The sequence below is a fragment of the Mastigoproctus giganteus genome, chromosome 6 (assembly GCF_048544385.1).
Source record: "Mastigoproctus giganteus isolate SK-2022 chromosome 6, ASM4854438v1, whole genome shotgun sequence".
NCBI lineage: Eukaryota > Metazoa > Arthropoda > Arachnida > Uropygi > Thelyphonidae > Mastigoproctus > Mastigoproctus giganteus.
This window is the reverse complement of record NC_143580.1, coordinates 17981533-18005678: the sequence shown is the minus strand read 5'-3', so window position 1 is coordinate 18005678 and position 24146 is coordinate 17981533. Positions and strand designations below refer to the sequence as shown.

The 24146-nt window shown below is 37.1% G+C and overlaps 1 protein-coding gene across 1 annotated transcript in view; it reads right to left on the bottom strand.

Moving 5' to 3' along the window:
• LOC150084017 (protein Daple-like) overlaps positions 1-24146 on the bottom strand; it is a 303433-nt gene that overhangs the window by 127959 nt on the left and 151328 nt on the right. Inside the window, exons 15-17 of the mRNA XM_090375738.1 lie at positions 21165-21326; positions 13616-13918; positions 892-1080 (exon numbers count right to left, since the gene is read on the bottom strand). Of these exons, the coding sequence (XP_090231864.1) occupies positions 892-1080; positions 13616-13918; positions 21165-21326 (654 nt within the window). The remainder of the gene's footprint in view (positions 1-891; positions 1081-13615; positions 13919-21164; positions 21327-24146) is intronic.

Genomic DNA, 24146 nt, shown 5'->3' with positions numbered 1-24146 from the left:
CCTTTCCTTAACCTCTACTCTGGTAGCAACAGAGTTTTTGTTTCATCAGCCTATCCCCAGAGTTACAAGTAATTGTTACACCTTGTTGGAAATTGCTCAGTTCCTCTCTGAAATCAACACCCCAAAATAAGCTTAGTAAAGGCCTGCTTCCATTACAGTTAGTACAATTTTCTACAAACCATTCATGCTCACAAAAACACATGGAGACACTATCCTGTAAGTGAGATAAGGGCCAGCTCTGCTGAACTCAGTGACTGTTGTAGTTAATGCTGTAGTACAGTGACAAATGTGTGAAGATAGTCAGAAGTCTAACTTCACATGTGTACTGTTATGGCTATCAACTACGTTAGGTGATGCCATGCCAACAATTAAAGGAAGAATGGCGAGTGAGGTTGTATGTCCATGAGAACCTGACTACAAAATGACAATGTGCAGGGAATGGCTTATATTACAAGTGCCCTCTTCATGGCAATCAATAATTTGTCTATTTTCAAAGTCAATAAGCTGTTATGAGCTTGCCATTTCGTAATAATAATCAACGTGCATATTTTGTAGCCTGTTACAACCAGAGATATGATCATAGAACTTATGAGAATATTATATACATTTTCCACCAATGGGTACACACTTTCTGGCAATAGTATATGATTGATACTAATTTTTCCAACGAAGATGCATTTTATATATTTATTCAGAGTTTATATGATATAGGTTAGTGTCCATATTCTTTAAAAATACAACTTTCTAATAATCTGTGAAAGTCCTTTCATTCCTATTTTTTTATAACAAATACATAAATTTCGATTCTAAACGTATAAAATATATTTTTAGAAACTACAGAAGTTATAAGAATAGTTTCTGTAGTTTCTTTATTACAGCAAAATTACATACTTGCCGTAATGCTCCTAGAGTTTTTTTATCAACAGTTGATTGCTGAGTCAGATCCTTATGCTCTCGTTCAATATCTCTAAGACGTGTTGCAACCTGATTAAAATTTTCAACATCTTTCTGAAGTTGTCTATTCTCTCTTTCAAGGAAAGAGATACGAGAAGAATATTCTTCAATAGTTGAGTCCTTTACCTGTAAAATTTTAGAAATACTTATATATAAATATTCTCAGCCAAAATACTTTTTTGCATACCCATCCACCCTCAACACAAAAAGACTAGAAATTTAAAATTATCAAAGCATGTTACATGGACAGAGAATACATATATATCCTCAATGTCCTGGCTATGTATTACTTCTACAAAATAACACTGTGTAGGGAATGGCTCTTATAATCAGGGATGGATGCCTGTCTCTGGAATTGTCTTCTCTCAGGAGCAAGCAATGATCCAAACTTTTTCAAAACCAATAAGCTATTGTCAGCTTACCATTTCTCAGAATTATGAAATATCAGGATATCTTGTAACCTCTTATAATAGTGATATTTTTATGACACAGAAGACACAATTTACACTTTAAATGGCAAGTATACACTTTTGGCAATAGCAAATGAAAAAAAATTTTTACACTGAAGATCATCTTTCTACCATTTCTGTACAATAGAAATTCATCATAATATGAGTTTTTGAGAACGAGAATAGCCTGTGTGGACGTACATTTTTGACGCTCCTGGAACAGAGAAGTTTTTTCTGATTTATTTTCTGTTTTATTATCTTAAATTGGCATATTAACTTATTTTCTAGAGTAGCTTTATATTCCTACTTACGATACTTAGATTAAAGTGACTTAGATAGAGATTTTGTAGGTATTACTTAGTATCGGAAAGGGTATCAAATCCACGTGTTTACCGTTCGTAAATTGCCACCATTGTTAGAGATACAAAATATCTCGAAATAGATAGCATAAGCTTAATATAGTATAGTATAGTACATAATATTGTCAATTAATCAGATAATTAATCTTGTTGAACTTCATTGTCAATTAAATTGTACTTTTAACTATACATATAACGACTTGGGTTATTTAAAATAAATAATTAGTAAAAAATAAATAATTAATACATAACTTGATACGGAAGTTATATAAAGGGATTTCGTAGATAACACTCAATACTGAAACATAAATATAGCGTTATAACTGTGTTGGGATATAAGTTTAGGGTTTTTAATTTTGTACTGAAATTGAAATTTTATTGAAATTAAATTGAAATCATGACTCAGACCAGAGCAGCAAAGCAAAAGGCTCAAGCTAATGGGAGTGCTGGGGCTCAGGGGAGAACTGAGGGGGGCAGTTGCCCTCTGAATCACAGCTTATTAAAATGCACTACTTGCTTGATGTTTGTTTGTGGAGCAGTCAGGTACAGGACATAATATTGCCATGGGGGATGTCATTGTGTGTGTGCGATGCAAGGAGTGTAAGGAAATCAGGCGACAATTCAGCGTTATGGGCCTATATGACAGCTTGAAGGACAGGGTGGATGCCCTCAAAGGATTAAAAGTGAGGGCCCATCAAGCTTTCAGCTGCCCACACCAATGCCAGAGTTTGCACTTGGTCATCAGGCAACACAGCGGCAGCCCACAAGGCAGAATGCGCTGGTCCCAAAGGAACTAGTAGTTGTTGGTGACTCTATTGTCAGGGACACGGGAAACATGCTTTGTAAAAAGGATAGGTGGAACAGGACCAGGGTATATCTGTCTGCCAGGGGCAAAGGTTGATGACGTAGAGCGGATATCATCTTTTAAGCACACAAAAGGTGATATAGTTGTACACGTTGGCACTAATGATATTAAGAGTAGGAGACCGGCGGAATTACTTAACAAATACAGGTCACTATTGAAAAAAAGCCGTGAATTAGGGTTCAATTTGAAAGTGTCTGCAATTCTACCCAGACACGATAGGAGGGAGTATATGATGAGAGCCCTGTCGATCAATTCGGCCCTGGAAAGATTGCGCAGGGCTCAAGGGGTAGAATGTTTTTTAGCCTGGTCTATACTTGTTAACAGGAGAGACTGCTTCTACAGGGATGGGGTACACTTAAATAGAAAGGGTGCAAGAATGTTTGCTGATGCTATCGAGGCAGTGTTAGGTGGGTCGGAAAACTGCTAGATTGGGGGGATACAAGGACTAATAGATTAACAGTAGCCACTGGCAGAGGTGAAAGTGATTCTTGCACTGCTTCTATTGGAATGAGCCACAGCCCGGAAAATAAGATGCAGGATATTTCAGAGACTGCTGGGAATCATTGGGGTACAAATAAACACATGGGGTATGTTAGTGTAGCTAAGAAAAAGAACAGGTGCATGTATACTTGCGTGTACACCAATGCTAGGAGTTTAGTAAATAAATTTGATGAATTTGAGGTATTGCTCAAAACATCAAAGGCAGATATTGTGGGGATTTCAGAGATGTGGTGTCACACAGATATAAGGAATGCAGAACTGGAATTTGGGGAGTACAATGTCTACAGAAAGGATAGACAGGATAGGAAGGGAGGAGGGGTTATGCTATTAGTTAAGAAATACATAAAATCCAAGGAAGTGAAGCCACTCGACACTGCTGGACAGTGCAGTGTCGAGTCAGTTTGGTGTGACATAAGCATTGGGAGATCAAAATTGAGAGTAGGAGTGTGCTATAGGCCTAATGAATCTGATGAGTATAATAAGAAACAGTACAGGGAAATAGAGTGGGCCAGTAAATCAGGGAGTCTTATAATGGGGGATTTTAATTTCCCAGATATCGACTGGAATTTGGGGGCTGGTTACTCACACACTAGCAGGGCTTTTGTGGATTTATTGGATGATTGTTTTCTACATCAGCATGTTCGGGAAGCAACTAGAGGGAAGAATACTCTTGATTTGATTATCAGCAGTGATCCTTCATGCATTAAGAATCTGCAGATAAATGAACCACTAGGTGGCAGTGATCACAGTGTGCTGAAGTGGGATTTACTCAAAGAGGTAACTACCATTAGGGGTAAAGGGAGAGGTTATTGCTTTCGTAAAGGTGACTATGATGGACTGAGACAGTATTTAAATTCTATACAGTGGGACCAACTGATGATGTTACCAACAGCAAATTCAAAATGGGAAGCATTCAAAGAACTTATCTTGGAAGCTACTAGGCTTTACATACCAACTAAGAAATATTGTTCAAGGTTTAGGCCTAAGTGGATATCAGATGAACTAATGAGGCATATGGCAGAGAAGAAAAATGCATGGGATACATACAAATTAACACGTGACACAGAAGCCTATGATAGATACAAGTTGATCTGTAACCAAGTTACAAAGGAGGTTAGGCAGGCGAAGGCAGATTACGAGAAATCTTTGGCAAGGGATGCAAAGAAAAACAGCAAAGAGTTCTTTACTTATGTAAACTCTAGAAGGAAGGGGATGAATCAGATTGGTCCACTTGATATCGATGGGTCAACTGTTGATGATCCTGCTCAGGTAGCTAACAAACTAAATGAATATTTTGCATCGACATTCACACATAAGGAGTTATTCAGCGAGGGGAATGCCAGAGGTGTATTCAACTCTGGCAGTAAACTGGAGAAGAAATTGTTGAAGATAAACACAAGAAAGGCACCTGGGGTGGATGGGATCTATCCAGTTATATTAAAGGAGGCAGCAAAAGAAGTAAGAAAACCCTTAGCCATAATTATGAGAGCTTCCTTGGACTCGGGAATTACCCATGGACTGGAGATGTGCAAATGTGACCCCAATTCACAAAGGAGGATCAAAGGCTGACACAAGTAATTATAGACCTGTTAGTTTAACTTCTGTTCCCAGAATGGAGGCACTGGTTAAAGAAGCACTGCAGAATCATCCAGACAAGACTTCAGTTATAGCTCAGACACAGCATGGTTTTGTTAAGGGGAAGTCTTGCCTGACCAACTTGATTGGATACTATGATGCAGTCACAAAAGAACTGGATGCAGGGTTTTTTTTTTGATTTGGTAGTTGTTGGCGCATCGGCTTCTGTGGCCATATTGCACCTCCCAAGGTTTTTACAGTACTTTGATCCAAGCCCGAGGCGGGAATCGAACCCGCGACCTTTGGGTTGCCGGGCAGGTACTTTACCCACTCGGCTAGCCCGGTCGGCCTGGATGCAGGGAATAACTTTGATATTATATACTTGGATCTTAGGAAGGCTTTTGATACTGTTGCACATGGAAGACTGCTGCACAAATTGGAGCAGTGTGGCATTGGAGGCAAATTGCTGCTATGGATAAAGGGGTGGTTGAGGGGGAGAAGACAGAGAGTGGTAAAAATTGGACACTGCTCATCGTGGACTAATGTTATTAGTGGAGTCCCTCAGGGTTCAGTATTGGGTCCTTTATTGTTTTCTGTATTTATAAATGATATTGATGATGGTATATCAAGCTTAATGTCCAAGTTTGCAGACGATACGAAGGTTGACAGGGTTGTCAAGGACACTACTGACACTATGCTACTGCAACAGGATCTGGAAAGGCTTGAGCAGATGGGCTGAGAGGTGGCAAATGAAGTTTAACATTGACAAATGTAAAGTACTACATATGGGAAACAGCAACCCCAGAGCAACGTATCAACTCTGTGGTACTACACTGACAGTAGTAGAGAATGAAAGGGACCTGGGGGTGGTTGTGCAGGCAGATATGAAGTTTTCTGAGCAGTGCAGAAGGGCTGCAAGAGTAGCTCATGGTGTATTGTCGATGATATATAGGAATTTTTCTAGCAGGGATAAGGAGGTGATTATTCCCTTGTATAAGGCAATGGTCAGGCCACACCTAGAGTACTGTATACAGGTCTGGAGGCCTCATTTCAAGAAGGTTGTAGAGCTGCTGGAACGAGTACAGAGAAGGGCAACAAGATTAGTGAATGGAACAAAAGGGTGCTCTTACGAAGAAAGGCTTAAGTTTTGCAAATTACAGTGTCTGGAGACTAGGCACCAGCGAGGTGATCTGATAGAGGTGTATAAAGCCTTGAATGGTTTGAGCATGCTCAATGCTGATGGGATTCTTCCTCTTGCTCAGAATAATCACCTGAGAGGGCATAAATTCAAATTGAGGAAGGACAGATGTAGGATAGACGTGAGGAAATTTGCCTTTAGCCAGTGGGTGGTTGGTTGGTGGAACAGACTTCCATCCCTTGTCGTGGAAGTTGATAGCCTAAATAAGTTTAAGGCTCAGCTGGACAGGTATTTCAAACGTACAGAGGGGTGAAGTGGAAGTGGTTATTTTTTATTTATTTATTTTTTTTTTTTGGCTGATGATGCATAAGCTTGCTTTCTTGCATCAAATGCCTCTACTAATGCTAATGCTAAAGTAATATGCTGAAAACAGCATATAAAACTAAGAACAATAACAACCATAGGACTGCTACCTGAGATAGTTAAAGAAATACCAAAAGGAACACGTTTATAGGTGTTAACTACTGATATATAAACACAGTAACAGCAGTCCTGAACATTTCTTACAAAAGCCTGAATTAACCATACAATACTATGCCTTGAAAAATATACAACACAGCAATGGTCTCCATCAATTTAAACAAACATATCAGCATACCATAAAATTGAGCATGTATGTGTTCTCATATTTCCTGTCTCACATCAATGGCATGTTGTTCATATTTAATAATTATTCTTTTCTCTCCAGTTAATGGGCATTGTCAATTTTACAAATCACAGTATTACTGTATGTCAAGAATTTCGATGAATTACATTTAAATTTTGTACCTTATTTTTACATAAAGTTTTTAGTGTCTCAGAAAAAAATCCAGAAGTGGTATGATTCCTGTTATTATTCCTGTCTTTATTGTTTGTCATACTTACTTTCCTTGAACCACAATGAACAAAGATGAACAGGGCTGATCAACCTCCATATGTATATTAACTTGCATATAACATGTATTGCACAAAATATGTTCCAAAGACAAAAAAATATATATATTTAATGTGCACAAAAACACTGATGCCCTTTAAGGTCATATTTATCACTTTTAAAAAAGTATAAAAATATTACTAAATAAAAAAAAACAATTGGCAGCTCAATCCCCCCCCTTAGTCTGTGTATCTTTCTGTTCTCCCATATAATTTATGTCCTTGAGCAGCCAACTATTTTTCTTCTTAGTATAAACCTCATGTAATGTAAGCTACAAATAAACAAAAAAAGAGCACTAGTTTATTTCTGCAATGACTTAAATACTGTGGCATAATTTTTTTGAGAAAGAAGCAATTTTCAGCCATTTAATTTGTTTTGTTTTGTTTTTTTTCCTCATTGTCAAGTTCTTTGTAACAGGAAATTGCATTTAAAGTGATCACGCCATACATGACTAGCATTAAAAGCTTCTTCATTCACACTTTTGCCAAATTCTTGCTTTACATATGTAAGTAAACTTGGTACCTTATCCATAATTTATTCTCATAATGAGCACATATTGATTCATATCCTCAATCTAGATGGTTAAAAGTTTTCCATTTTTTTTGTGACATCACTTCTTGTCACTTAGGTGATATCCACAAAAGTAATATTTTGTGCAGCACTTCTAAAGAGCTGCTTTTGTTTTCACAAGCAAAACTCACCGAAGCTGTTGGCATAGATAAATCTTGTACAATGTTCATATGGGGACCAGTAATCCCAGACTAATATACCAGCTATTTGGTACCACATTCAGGGCAGTGGAGAATGAAAAAGACCCGGGGTAACTGTGCAGTCAGATATGAAGTTGTCTGAGTACTGCATTGGCAAATACAAGATACAGCATGTGGGTAGCAGAAATTCCAAATTAAAAAAATGTTCTTGTTTATACTCTGGCATGACAATGAGGTCAGAGGATTTAACATCAATTATTATGACAATGAATACAATCATTAGCTTCAGTGGTGAACAAAAAAAATTGCATCACCTTAAAAAAGGTAACATTTGTAGTGAAATGTATAGGATATTGTTTGATTACAGTCATTTTGTTTGTCACAAAGCAAAGGTATTGCATCAGACAGTAACTGCAAGGTACTGCATCGGCCATTTCTATAAATATGTTGGAAGGGTATACATGCTCATTAGTATCCTGTTTTGTGGAGGTGTAAACATGGCTCCATATGTTCACTTGACAATAAGAAAAAAGTGTAGCTGTTGTACTGTCCCAGGAAGGGCTTTCTATGCATGCTATTGCTAATAAAATAGGCTGCTACCAGTCAACAGTATCCTGGGTGCTGAAATTAAAGTGTAAAACTGGTGATGTGAAGAGAAGACCTGGATCAGGCCGTAAGCGAGTGACTATGCCTTCCCAAGATCAATATTTGAAATGACTATGCCTTCATAATTGCCACGATAGTGTTCCTGATCTAAAACTGGACTTTGAGGCCTCTGGTGTTGAAAGAAGAGCATGAACAATCCAAATATAGCTTTCAGAATGTGGTCTGCATGCCTATTGGCCCAAATAAAAGCCTTTGTTGACACAATAAATGAAGAAGAAGCAACATGCTTGGGCTAAAATGCATGTTTCATGGACAAAAGAGCAATGGGACACCGTCATCTTTTCTGATGAATTTAAATTCAACGTGCATGGCTCAGATGGGAAGCGATATGTCAGAAGACAAAAATCAGAGGCATACCATCCTAAACACCGAATGTAAAGTTAGCCGCCGGTCAGATGGTCTGCGAATGCATAACAAGCAAAGGAGTGGGGCGAATTAAGTTTATTAACGGAACAGTGAATGCAGAAACCTACACTGCTACCTTGGAGGAATGCCTGAAACCCATTATTAGGGATCACCACACAGACGTCCAAAACTGCATTTTTCAACAGAACTCAGTACCTTGCCACACAACAAAACTGGTAAGTTTTATGCTATTTAGATTTAATGATGAGTTTGTCTTCTTGTCTCACAAGGCTTAAAACATACCTACACCAATGTTTTTCCTCCTTTTTCTCCCTTAAGGTTCAGTCATACCTCAGAAATGCTGGCATTACAGTGTTGGACTGTCACAGCAACAGTCCACATTTGAACCCTATTGAAAATTGCTGGTACATAAGGTAGTCTAAAATTGCTCAGAAGAAGCTAACAAGTAAGATTCAGCTGCAGGAGAGCATTATAAGGGTGTGGTACCACAAAATTGGACAACTGTGTATCCAGAAGTTGATTAACCCTATGCCAGATCTTTGCAAGGCTGTAATTGCAGCTTGAGACGGATTTCAGGAAAGCTTTTGACACTGTTGAAGACTACTGTACAAATTGGAGCAGAATGGTATTTAGGGTAAATTGCTATAATGGATAAAAGGATGGTTGAGTGGGAGAAGACAGAGGGTGGTAATCAATGGATGCTGCTCTTCATGGACTAATGTTATTAGTGGAGTTCCACAGGGTTCTGTGTTGGGCCCAGTGTTGTTTTGTATATTTATCAATGATATTGATGAAGGTATATCAGGCTTTGTATCGAAGTTTGCAGATGATACAAAGGTTGGCAGGGTTGTTAATGACAGTAATGGCAGTGTGCTACTGCAACAGGATCTAGAAAATTTGGGCAGATGGGCTGATAAGTGGCAACTGAAATTTAACTTTGACAAATGCAAAGTACGGCATATGGATAGTAAGTAACCCCAGAACTCCAGCAGAACATACCAACTGTGGTACTACACTTAGGGTGGTAGGAAATGAAAAAGACCTGGGAGTAATTGTGCAGTCAGATATGAAGTTTTCTGAGCAATGCAGACAGGCTGCAGCAGGTCATGGGGTTTTGTCAATGATATACAGAAATTTTGCTAGCAGCTGGAGACTAGGCACCTGCAAAGTGATCTGATTGAGGCTTTGAATGGGTTGAGGAAGCTGAATTCTGATGGGATTCTTCCACCTGCTCAGATTACAAACCTAAGGGGGCATAAATTCAAACTGAGGAAAGACAGTTGTAGAACAGATGTGTGGAAATTTGCCTTTAGCCAGCGGGTGGCTAATTGCTGGAACAAACTTCCATCTGTTGTAGAAGTTGATAGCTTAAATAAATTCAAGAAGGAACTGGACAAACATTTAGAGGGAATGGTTGTGTGAATTTTTTTTTTTTTTTTGGCTGATGCTACATAAGCTTGCTTTCGTTAGCTTGTCATTTCAGTTTGTACATGTAAATGTAATAAAATGTACATTTGGTTGTCATGATTCCCATATTTCCATTAATTTCGCATTTTAGCCTTTGGGAAGATATTTATGGCAATTAGGTATATCAGGTGGAATCTTTTTATTGGATTTCATTCACAGAGATATATATATATATCCCATCTAACAAATGCATTTCGAACATTTCTGCACCCCACGATGCAGCGCAAAACACATTATTTGCAAAATTCACAAGTGATGCAGTTTTTTTTGTCCAGCACTGTATATTTAGCAGTCACACAGGCTTGAATCATAGTCAACTCAGAGTATGCATGCTACAAAAAAAAAAAAATGCAGTCTACAAAAAAAAAAAAAAAAAAAACCCATAAGCTGCCAGGGCAGCTAATACTTTTGTCAATAATATACAGAACTTTTGCCAGTGAGAATGAGAAGGCAATTTTTCTGCTTTTATAAGGTAATGGGTAAGGAAACATTTTGAATATTGAATTCAAGTATGGAAACCTCATTTTTGGAAGAATGTGGATCTGTTGGAATGGTGCAAAGAGGGGAAACAAAAGAGTACTCTTACAAAGTAATATTTCAGTTCTGTAAATTGTAGCACTCGGAAACTAGGTACCTGTGAGATGTGACTGGACTAAGTAAACTAACCACTGATGGCATCCTTACTCTGGCCCAGACAACACACAAGGAGGCACAGGTTTAAAATGAGGAAAGATGGTCATAGAACAAATGTGCAAAAATTTGCTTTCAGACAGAAATTAGTTGATTATTGGAACAAATTTCCATCTGGTGATGTGGAAATGGTTAGTTTGAATAAATTTAAGTAAATTGGAATAATATTAGCAGGGATAGACAGGTAATGTAAGAAGGGTTTTTTTTTTTTTCTGAAGCTTTTAAGCTTGCTTCCTTATTTAATTTGCCAATGCTAAAATAGTTAGTTTGCTATTCTTATGTTCTAACTGATTTGTGAAAAAGTACTTTTTTTAAGTAATTTCGTTTTCCTTTGATAAGACTGTCATCAAAAAGAAACATACACACTCCTGCCTTAAGCATAGAATCATATTTTATTTTCTTCATTTTTAAAGTTTTATTAAAATGGGAACAATTTGTTTACCAAATTTTACTAAATTATTTTATTTTATGTATAAAAAAAAAATAATAAAAAATAATTTTTTTTAAAGAAATTTCAAGAACACTCGAGAATATTCCAAAAAAGGTGTAGAAGATCCCTGAATATAGTAGAACACTGTAGATGAATCTAGAATATTCTAAAAAATGGGAATATTGTTTCAATATTATAGAAGATTATAGATGATTCCAGAGTGTTTTTCAATAATATAAATTGAGGAGTAAAAGCTGTTACTTATAAAATTGAATACCTGTAACTCAGAATGTGTTTGACATAAATTTTATGTTTCATGATAAACATGACTAGAAAAGGATTCGAGTGTTAAAAAAAGAAGTGCTATTATAACACAGTATAAAGAAAGTTATTCCACAAAAAATATTGGCAAAAAAAACTAAGTGTTTCATTTAAAGGATAAACTGCCATTCGAAAATTCAAGCAGACTGGAAGTTTAAAGGACAAACCATAATAAGCATGACTGTGCATAACAATGGATGCACAAGAGAAGAACATAACAATGATTTCTAAATGCAATCAACTACATACTTTACCTGAAATCCAAACTGAGTTAGCATTAAGTAGTGAGCTTATACAGCATCAGCCAAAGAAAAATGAACCGACCCTTCACTTCCCATTTTCCCTATTAATTCCCTCCAATACTTTGTCTAGTTCTTCCTTGAATTAATTTAAGCTATCAACTTCCACAACAACAGATGGAAATTTTTTCCAGAATTCAACTACCTGCTGGCTAAAGGCAAACTTCCACACAGCTATTCTGCAATTTTCCTTCCTTAACTTGAATTTGTGCCCCCTCGTGTGTAGTTTGAGCAAAAGAATCCCATTAAGCACTAAGTTTGTTCAATCCATTCAAAGCCTTCAACACCTTGCAGGTGCCTAGTCTCCAGATGCCACGATTTTCAGAACTGAAGCCTTTCTTGGTAAGAGCACCCCTTTTAACTCTCATCAATCTCACTGATCTTCTCTGCACTCGTTTCAGCAACTCATCATCCTTCCTAAAATAAGGCTTCCAGGCCTGTATGCAGTACTCAAGATGTGGTCTGACAATTGCCTTATAAAATGGGATAAACAACTCCTGCTAGCAAAATTCCTGTATATCATTGACAAAACCCCATGAACTGTCCAGGCAGCCTGTCTGCATTGCTCAAAGAACTTCATATCCGACTGCACAATTACCTCCAGGTCTTTTTCATTTTCCAAAACCCTGCATATAGTACCATACAGTTGGTAAGTTACTCTGGGGTTACTGCTACCCATTATGCAGTACTTTGCATTTGTTAATGTTAAACTTCAATTGCCATTTTGCAGCCCAGCTGCCTAACTTTTCTAAATCCTGTTGCAGTAACATACCACATCATTCCTGTCATTAACACCCTGCAAAACTTTGTAACATCTGCAAACTGGTCATTATGTCTTCATCAAATTCAGTGATAAATATAGAAAACGACAGTGGGCCCAATACCGAACCCTGTGGGGGGGGGAGGAATCCTCTAATAGCGTTAGTCCACGAAGAGTGGTGTCCATTGATTACCACTCTCTGTCTGCTCCCACTCAATAATCCCTGTATCAAGAGCAGCGGACTGCCCTTAATAGTAGATGCATTAGAAGAAATTAATATGAGGGGGGCCCATCAAGCTCTCAGCTGCCCAACTCAATGCCAGAGCTCACTTCTGTGTATCAGGCAACACAGTGGCAAACTTCAAGGCAGAATGCGTTGATCCCACAGGAGCTAGTTATTGTCAGTGACTCTACTGTCAGGGAGACAGGGAATATATTATGCAAAAAGGACCAGGTGGAACAGGACCAGAGTACGTCTGCCAGGGGCAAAAGTTCATGACGTAGAGTAGATATCTTTTAAGAGCACAAAAGGTGATATTGTTGACCCATTGGCACTAATGAACTTAAGAGTAAGAGATCTGCAGATTTACTTAAGTACAGGCCAATGTTGAAATAAATATGCAAGTTAGGGTTAAATTTGAAAGTGTCTGCAATTCTGTCCAGACACAATAGTAACTAATTGAGAACCACTCACTCTTAATATTAAATTTTAATTTAATTATTAAGAGTGAGTGGTATATTTATTTCTTGTCAAATTCTAACCCCAAATGAAATCACTAGCATTATTTATAGGGACAAGAGTCACACAAATTCATTTATCATTTTATAAGGTTGCAGTATCCCAAACTTTGAGAACCACTGTCCTAAGGGCTCCTTAAGATAAGAAATAAATGTGTCCTCCAGCAGTTAACGAAGTCTTCTGCTAAATAATACTACTATAATAATACTAAATAATTCTATCTGTGCTTAAAATAGTTTAACTACTGACTAATGAAACATCCATTAATTTAAATGGAATTCAAAAAAATAGTACATTTTTCTGTCTTAAATGTAACAAAAAAAAATCTGCTTTAAGAAGAATTAAAAACTTACTTCAATAGCATGCTTTAATCTGTTATTTTCTTTTTCTAATCCTCTTTTCTCTTGTTCTAATTTATGGTTCTCGGCTTCAAAATGAGTTGACTCTCTTTCAAGATCATGATACTTATGAATAGATGCTTTTAGTGATTCAACATTGTTATTGAGTTTTTGATTTTCTGTTTCCAATCCTTGCATGTCTTGCTGCATTTCTTCCATCTTTTTCAAGGTTGTTTCCATAACTCTCTGCAATTTCTGATTTTCAGTAGTAAGAGAATTAACTGTTTGTTCCATCTTTTCATACTGTGAACATTTCATCTATAAAAACATAACTAAATTAACAACAAACTGTCTCACTTTAAGAGGACTTATTTAAAAAATTAATTTTTAATGATTTTCTATTAGTTATAAACATACCAATTACAATTACTACCCATCATTTTTCTTTTCTATCTGGTAAAAGTGAAAAGAAATTACAAGATTCCATAAATGTGTAGCAGATTTATAAATTGATATAATAGTAAATGACTCTTTGAATGAAAAAGATATTTTCATTTAATTCATTTTCTAGCAATGGTAGAGCAAGCAGACGCATTGTGTTAAATACAGGTCAGGAGATATTAAAGAAGAATAATAAAGTAATGTTAGAAGAAACAGTGTGCCTTCTTCTTGAATCTAAATTCAAGAAAAATGCACATTAAAAAATATCAACTCCATTTTGATCCAATCCATCATGCTTTTTCTTCACAAAATTAATTTCCAAGTTATATTTATTTCTAAAAAATGTAGACAACATTTTGAACCCCTGTGCATACATGTTTTAGGGTAAGCATCTCATTTAATTTAAAGCAGATATTCAATATATCTATCTTATTAGTGGGGTAATAAAGGGATATACAGTAAAAGCTTTAAAATCCAGCACAATAAAGAAGGAGAGGCACTGGATTTTAAAGAGGTTGAGCAGTGTTCTATAGGAACATATTTCAACAAATTGCTAAACACAAGCAATTGAACTTTTTTACAAATGTAAACATTTATAATCACTATCCTGTAATCTGTTTTTGCAAGTAGGATTTAAACTGCATGGATAATGGAATTGTCTTAATTGTCAGCAAAACAAATTTGCCTTTTTTAATCTGTTGCTCTAGTATTACACTTTCAACAGATAGCTTTAGCTATGTTATAATTTTGAAAACCCTGATTTCGTGTACCTCATGGCAGCACACATCGAACAACTTCTTCACAACTGTTTTATCTGCAAGTTGTCACTAGAGAACAGATGCTATCCAATGAGGTTCCATTTGGTCATGAAACAGGCTGTCATAAAAGTTTCATCTTTTAAACAAACAGCTAATTAATCTTTTCATGAGTCCATCTGCTTGAAAGCAATGCAATACCAGGGAAACTCATTACAAAGGCAAGCTTTGAAATGATAATGCAATGGTCTTAAGACCATTTTAAACTGCATTATCTATGCAGTTTAAATCTTGTTGGATACAAAATTAGATTAAATAACACGACAATCTTGCACCTTAAAAATAGAGAAACGTTATTCTTTTTGCATGGAATTTTAAAGAACAAATGCAACTGTTAACACAAGTGCCAAATTACTTTAATATTTCCCAATTGGTCCTTGAGGTTGTCACAGACATTCTCTCAGATATGCCAGACAAGCTGTACTTGCTACCTGGGAGTCTAAAACGCTGATGGAACTGATATTCGGATGGCACTCAAGTCAAGTGGACCCAATTACGGCGAAGTCCGGATGGTCTGTGACAGCCAAATCCTCTGCTTGCACCTTCACGATCGTGGGACTGTTAGTAATACTGGGTATAACCTCCATGCACAAGTACATGGTGGGTAACCACCCAAGTGTGAACCATCATAAGAAGGGGTCGAGGTGTGGCACCCACACCACATAGAGGAATGCCGCACATCAATGTTACCAGGCAGTACTAGGTGGTAGATGATTCTCATCAACTGTTGAAATACAACCACTTTACTTATTGGAGGCTTGACGTGGTGGAACCCATGTTTAGTCTCTAGAGCTAAGTTCTGGTCAACCCTTCCCTATCTCTTCCATCATGCAGTATGATTGATGATTTTTGAGGTTATGATGAACGTCGTGGCGAGATCCAATATTCCTTACATTTTGAGGGTACAGCTCTAAAACAGTGTTTGCAGGCCGGCCGCTAGTTAGTACACCGGACCGAACCAATTGGTAACTCTCTAGGAGGCTTCTGGATCAGCTAGTGTGTAATCTTGCTACCTCTACTCTGCCAGATAGTGACTGGAGGGAGTCCGAGTAGTGTGTATGCGAGGAGCATTGTCGAGGACACGTTATGTCAAGGATCTGGGTATATTCTTACCGGGTGTACACCATATCCAAAAATTTCATTACTTCATACAGCATGTCCCACCCACTTTTTCTTACTATTGAATACACCATGAATTGTCAAACGAATAGAGCAAGCTTATCTGCGAGAAGATCTAAACCTCCCAAGCACTTCCTAATTCATTTAACAAATATACGTGGTCTCAATTCTAATCTCAACGATGTCCATTTCCACTTGCAGTCTGCCAAACCCCATGTACTTTTTCTGGCAGAATCTCAGTTATCGGTTGATTCAACTACTGTTCATCTCAGATGCGCTGTATGATTCCTTTCGCCTCAAAGGTGGTACTCGTGCATATGTCTGTTCTGATATTCCCTGTCAGAGACTTGGCAATTTGGAATCTCCTCTCTTTGATTTTCTATGGCTTAAAATCTCTCTACCTCATTGTGTCAAATTCATCTGTTGTCTCTACCGTTCTCCCAACTCCACTAATCACTTAGAGCTCTTTGACTTCCTCTCTTTGCAACTGGACTTTCTCCAGTCCAACTTTCCTAACAGTGAGGTAATTTTCCTTGGTGATTTTAATATCCACAACTCCAGCTGGCTTCTGTTTTCTAGTCACACTGACCCAGCAGGTCGAGATGCTGAGGCTTTTGCGATTACTAATGACTTTGCACAGATTGTTCATTTACCTACAAGAATATCGGACAATCCTTACTATACAGCTAACACGCTTGATCTTTTTCTCACAAACAACCTTTCTAAGTACACGGTCGAAGTGAGAGGTCCTTTAGGCACTTCAGATCACAACTTGGTGATTGTCTCTTTTTCGATGGAACCTTTATCTCATGGCTATTCCCAACCTCGTGTTGTTTGGCATTACAAGATTGCAAAATGGGATGACCTGCGAGACTTCTTTTCTTATTTTACTTGGTCGGATTACTGTTTCAAAACTTCTGATGTCAACGTTTACTCAGATCGTGTCAGTGAAATTATTCTTGTAGGCATGGAATCCTTTATCCCTCACTTCACTTTAAAATCTCGTCCTTTATCTAAACCTTGGTTTTCCAATAAATGTGCTAAGGCTGATCAAGAGAAGAATGTTGCATATCGTAATTGGCTTGTTTCTAATTCTTCAGTTTCATTTTCTGTCTACACCAAAGCTCACAACAATTGTAAAGCAGTTATTAATCAGTTCAAACTAGAGTTTGAACAGGCTAAGAGTAGAAAACTTGCTTCTTGCCCTAATGATAGCCGAGCATTCTGGTCTCTTGCCAAAGCTATTGGCTGCGACTTTTGCCCACCTCTGTCCAAACCAGATGGCTCTGTTGCCACTTCAGCCAAGGATAAAGCTGACCCGCTAGCATTCCATTTTTCTTCCAGCTCATGTATTAATGATCTTGGTAAAACACCTCCCACCATTCCCAACATGCTCCATTCAATGCCTCCTGTGGTCTTCCGTACAAAGGATGTCAGAAGGATTTTGACAAATCTTGATGCTAAGAAAGCTCCAGGTCCCGATGGTATTTCTCCAGTTGTTCTCAAAACCTGTGCTCCTGACCTTACTCCTATTCTTTGCCGCCTTTTCTCACTTTCTTATTCCAAAGGTGTTTTTTCTTCTGCTTGGAAATTTACTCATATCCAGCCAGTTCCTAAAAAAGGTGACAAATCCTTCCTATCCAATTATCGTCCCATTGCAATTACTTCTATTCTTTCTAAAGTAATGGAGAAATCAATTAACTGCCAACTCTTAAACTACCTAGAAACCTTCTGTCTGATCAACCGATCGCCAGAATAGATTCCACGAGTGTCAATCCACTGGTGATATTCTGGCTTATGTTACCCATTTAAGGACTAATTCAATGGAAAAGTTCGGTGAAACACAAGTAATTGCTCTTGACATCTCAAAGGCTTTCGATCGTGTTTGGCATAAAGGTCTTCTAAACAAGCTTCCATCTTATGGTTTGCCAACTGTGTTTTGTAATTGGTTATCCAGTTTTCTCTCTGATCGCTCACTGAGGGTGATGGTAGATGGCTCTCTGTCTTCTAACTTCTCCAGTAATACCAGTGTCCCCCAAGGTTCAGTTCTTTCCTCCACTCTTTTCCTCTGGTATGTCAATGACCTTCTTCCATTGACTGGAAATCCTATCCATAGTTTTGCCGATGATAGCACATTGCATTCCACTTTCCATTTTGAGAAACCTTGTCCTGCTCAATCAGCTTCAACTTCTCGAAAATCTGTACCAATTCCTTAAATGCCGATCTTCAGGTAATTCTCCAGTGGGGCAAAGACAACTTAGTTGATTTCAATCCTTCTAAAACTTAGTCTTGTCTTATATCTTGCAAAAAGGATTCTTCTGCTCCTATGCTTATCTTTAGAGACACTCCGATTTCTAGGCAAAATGATATATCTCTTTTGGGGATTACCCTGACTTCTAATCTCTCTCTTGGCACAAGCACATTATAAATATTGCTTCCTCTGCATCTAAAAAACTTGGTTTTCTCTTTCGCTCTCGTGATTTATACAGAGTGAACAACTTTTCTTCCAAAGAGTTGTTCACTCTGTATAAATCACGAATCCACCCTGCCATGGAATGTTGTTCCCACATCTGGAGTTGTGCCCCCAAAACCTCTCTCAGGCTTCTTGATTCCATTCAGAAGAGGGCAGTTAGGTTAATTAATGATTCATCTCTAACAGAGTCTCTCCACTCGCTTTCTCATAGTCGTACTGTTTCTGCTGCATGCCTCTTCTACTGATACTTCCATGGGCACTGTTCTTCTGATTTGGCTTCTATAATTCCCGCTCTCTCTTTCAAAACAGTCCGAACACGTGCAGCCACCAGCCAACATCCATTTACTGTCCAACTTCAAACTCACAGAACCAACTTTTCTTCTTCCTCGTTTATTCATTCAACTGCCGTTTTTTGGAACAACCTTCCTTCATACGTATTTCCTGAAAATTACAGTCTACAGAAGTTAGAGTCCAATGTCAACAAATATCTTCTTTCGTCTTCTCAACCTCCAACCCAAGCACGGTACTAAGTACTATAGGTTCTAATACCTCTCGTGTTTGGGGTTCACATAAAAAAAATAAAAATAAAATAAAAAAAATTTACAATTTTTTTTTTTTTGTAAAATGGGCCAGATTTTGAAGTATTCCAGATTGTAAGGTGCTGGATTGTACAGCGTTTACTGCACATAACTGCACATACACTAGTTGCTAAAAGCGCAGAAATTTAAAAATATAGCTGTTTTTATGGCAATTAGGGTGAATTTTTTTCATGATAAAACACATAATGGTGTATGCTATTTCAAAATTCACTTTATTCTGTACTAATATAATAAACAATATGGAAATTCAAAAACAATTATAACATTAACGTGTAACTTAAATCTATAACTTGGAATGTCCTTGCAGTAGCATCACAGTCAGTATTTTGTTGGCTACCGTTTATTTTTGATTACTGCTTGGCATCTTCGAGGCATGGAGTCTATCAATTTCTCCAATTCTTCTTCTGTGATTACACGGAACCATGACTGAATAATACATTCTGTTAGTTCTCATTTATTGCTTGGTTGAGAAGCACACATATTTTAACCTGGACCACAAATTTTTGATCAGGTTCAAGTCTGGACTATTTCCAGGCCATCCCATTACAATGAATATTACAGTTATCAAACCACTCTTTGCATATCTCTGCTGTGTAATATGGTGCTCCATCTTGCTGGAAAATGTAGTTAGTTGGATTGGAAAAAAGTTGTCCATCTAAAAGATGGTCTTTTAGCCAGAGAGTTGTTGCCAGCTGGAACAAGTTGCCCTCGCAGATAGTTCAGGCTGGCTGTTTGAATAAAAAGATTAACTGGATACTTTTACCTGTGTGAGGTGGAAAGCATATAATTTGTTTTATCTACTTGGTTTTTTTTTTTTTTTTTTTTTTTTGCCACTGCAGCAAAAGCCTGTGGCTTCCTTGCATTATATGGTGAATACTACGGTGGATTAGCCGTAGCCAAACATTTTTGGGAGAAGCAGCAATCAGATCTCCCTGGACGAAGCAGTCATCACTGATCAGGCGCATAGATTTTGGGAAAGCAAGTGGCTCGAGAGCCTACGAATCAGTTCTATTGAGAATAATATAAATAGAGACAGAGGTATATGTATTCATCCCCTCTTTGAGGCGGTAATCCTTAGAGGGATGAACGTTTCCGCCTGGAGCGCTCCTGAGCCGCTTCCGGTTCCAACATGCATGGGAACAGTACATGTGCTATAGAATCACACGAAACGTACCGTGAACTGGTATTTAAGGAGGCACTGCAGAACAGAGGTGCACTGTTGAGGAAGAAGGCGGAAGCCTTCGAAAGCGACAGTTATTTTAGCGCTTTTAATCTAGTATATTTTATTGTATTTTAATTCAGTATTTTATTACCAGTATTTTATCATTTATTATTTTATTATCGCTATTTTATCATTTTATTTGTATATCCACTGTAAATCTCATTATATTTGTTTTGTTTGATCTATTGTAAATTTAAATACAAAGTTATTAAGATTTTGGTTTTCATTTTTACTTTTTTTTACTTCAATGGTTGGTGAGAACCGCTAAAAAATCATAGTAACTACTTCAATTTACATATAGGAGACTACTAAATGAGGCCAAAACCATCTACAGTGCCACAAGTGTATCCTGTATGTGTAATGATAACAATAACTCATACAGAATGAAAAGAGAAGCTGATCCTCATCTTTTTCCTCATCTTTCTACATGGGCAAGAATCTAGAATTTATAGGAGTTGAATTCTTCATATATGTACTATTTAAAAATCAAAGTCAACAGCATCCATATATTTCATTACACATGACCATATGCTAATCCATTGTTATTTATTGATTCATGTATCTCATATTTAGAACTAACAACACCACCCCAATCTGTTATATACTCAGTAGTTGCTGTACAGGTGACTATGACAATACAAATCAATACTTCAGGACTATCAGGTTCAATTCACTATTTTACCTTCTTGCCATCATATTTTTCATTAGATCTTTAATCCTAGAACCATCTATTAAAAAGAATGTGACTTTTGTGTATGAAAATAATTCCAATTCTAACACAGAAGCAGGTTACTAGATGCTGAGAATGCTTACAATAGTCAAGATAAATAATCAAAAAACCTCAAAATAAAGTTCACGAAAATTACCATTATAAAAAATAGATACAATATATTACCTTCTGGTGTTCCAAATTCTGTTTCAGCTGCTCCACAATTCTTTCTTGTTCTTTATTTTGAGATTCTATATCAATTAGTTTCTGGGAAGTAATGTTAAAGTCCTTCCGTATGGTCTGGTTCTCTTCAGTCAGCTGGACATTTTCTTCCATTATTCTTTCCACCTGATTGGACAAGAAAAAATTTAAAAAGGAAATTTCTCTATGAAATACATTTTCCATAAAAATAGAAAAATGAGGAGTTAAATGACTTTATGATAACTGAGGAATGTGGAAGAGAAATTGTTGAAGCTAAAAGTATATAAGACACTGGGGATAATGGAATCTATCCAATTATATTACTATTGTTGGGTTTTAGGAATCTAAGTAACTTACACCATAATGTGCCATACATATTATGTCTGTACAAGTGTTTGCAGAGATGCATTGTACGGTTTTCCCAAGCAATTTATTTCCCCAGAATAATTCACAGGAGGAACTCCTACTTCCTCGGCCTGAGATCAGCTAACTACATCCCTGAGTGAAGAAGCCTTCAGAAATTTCACACATCTACGACAAACCTCGCAACTTTTGTATTAGCAAACTTTGACATTAAATTTAATGTGCCTTCATCAATAGCATTAATAAATATTTAAAAAAGTAAATTGCCCTACACCAAATTCTGAAGAATTTTCATGGACTAATAACATCAGTCCATGAAAAGCAGTAGCCATTAACAGCCACTCTGTCTCCTGCCACTTAGCCATCCCTTTATCTAGAGCAGTGACTTTCTCCTAATGCTAAACTGCTTCAATTTGTACAGCAATTTTTCATGTGGAAACAGTAACAAAAGTTTTACTGAAATCTGGCTACCATCTAGTTGCAAAGAAACTCAATACAAGAAATAATTTTGAAATCTCATATTCAAAATATATGATGTCAAAATTATTTTTTGTCTCCAGTTCCTTTGTGACTATCTCATAGTAGCTAACTAACTTATTCAGACAAGATCTTCTCTTAAATAAATGATGTGATTGCATTCCTGTGAAGATGATCTCTCATTATATCTTTAACCACTGACTCCAATATTTTTCCTGGCACAGAAGCCAAGCCTCACAGTCTGTAATTGTTTAATTTACCTTTTGATCCCCCTTTGTACAAATCCAATTCATACAGATTTCCCTTGAGTTCAAGAATGCGCTCATAACTATAGATAAAGGTTTGCTTTTCTCGTTTCTGGTTCTTTGAATATGACTGAGTACTAAGCAGTATAGTGGTTTTGCTTTTGTCATTCATTTGGAATTTGGAGAGGTCTGGGTTCAATTGTGCAGTCAGATATGAAGTTCTCTGAACAGTGCAGAAGAGTTGCTAGGACAGCTCATGGGGTTTTGTCAATGATATGCAGGATGGCAGCAGTAAAGACGTGATTATCCCATTGCATAAGGCAACTGTTAGGCTGCACCTTGATTACTGCATACAGGTTTGGGGACTCATTTTTGAAAGGATGTAGATCTGTTGGATCGGATGCAAAGAAGAGCAAGAAGATCAGTCAGACACACAAAAGAATATCCTTACCCATAAAGAATTGAGTTCTGTAAAGTGCAGCATCTGGAAACTGTGAGACACCTGTGAGATCTGAATGAATGTTTAATGGAATAAGTAAACTAAATGTTGATGGTGTCCTTAATCTTTCTTGGATGACACACACACAAAATATCAACGTGCAAATTTTTCTTTCAGCCACAGAGTGATTGTTGGAATAAGCTTCCATCTAGTATTGCAGAAGCAGATAGTTTGAATACATTTAATGAAGTTACTAGAAGATGGGCAAATGAACTAGGTAGGGTGGTTTTTTTTTGGCTTCTTTGCATCATTTTGTAACTAAAACTATTAACACTAAATAATTAATAAACCATGACTGGCAATTACCAATGATCTCACATAGATTGTTCATTTCCTATTAGAATACCACACACTCTTGATCATTTTCTCAAGAACAACCCTTCAAAGAACACAGTTGGGGTGAGTGATTCTCTAAACACCTCAAGCTCACAACTTGGTGATGGTTCCTTTCCCCATGGAGCCTTTCTCTCATGGCCATTCTCAGCCTCATATTGTTTGGCATTACAATAATGTAAGATGGGATGAACTGTGAGATTCCTATTCTTCTTTTCTTTGGCTGGATTACTATTTTAAAACTTCTGATGTCAACGTCTGTTTACATTGTGTCAGTGAAATTATTCATGTAAGGATGAAATCATTTATTCCGCACTCCACTATGAAAGCTTGTATTTTATCTAAACCTTGGTTTTTCCAATAAAACTGCTTAGGCAGTTTGAGATAAGAATGGTGCATATCACAACTGGCTTGCAGCCAAATCTCCAGGTCCATTTTCTGCTTACACCAAAGCTCACAACAATTGTAAAGCAGTTATTAATCAGTCCAAATTAGATTTTGAACAGACTAAGAATAGAAAACTACTTATTTTTCTTGCTACAAAAGAGTAGAAAACTTGCTTTTTTAAACAATAGCTGTGCAATCTGGTCTCTTACCAAATGCTGCTGGCTGCAAATTTTGCCCATCTTTTAAAACCTTTAACATCTGTTAAACTTCCACCTCTCCTAAAACCCAATGATTCTATTGCCGCCTCAGCTAAAGATAAAGCCAAGTTACTAGTGTTCTACTTTGCTTCTAACTCCTGTACTGACAATTTTGGTAAACCAACTCCAACCATTCCCACCTGTGGTCTTCTATCAAAAGGATGTCATAAGAATTTTGAATGATTTTTATGGAAGGAAAGCCCCAGGTCCTGATGGTATTTCTCCACTTGTTCTCAAAACTTATGCTACTGAACTCTGCTCATTTTTACACTTTCTTATTCCACTGGTGTTTTTTCTTTTTCTTGGAAATTTGTTCATATCCACAACTCCTAAAGATGGTAACAAATCCCTTACATCCAATGTATCATCCCATTGTACTTACCTCTACTTTTTCTAAAGTAATGAA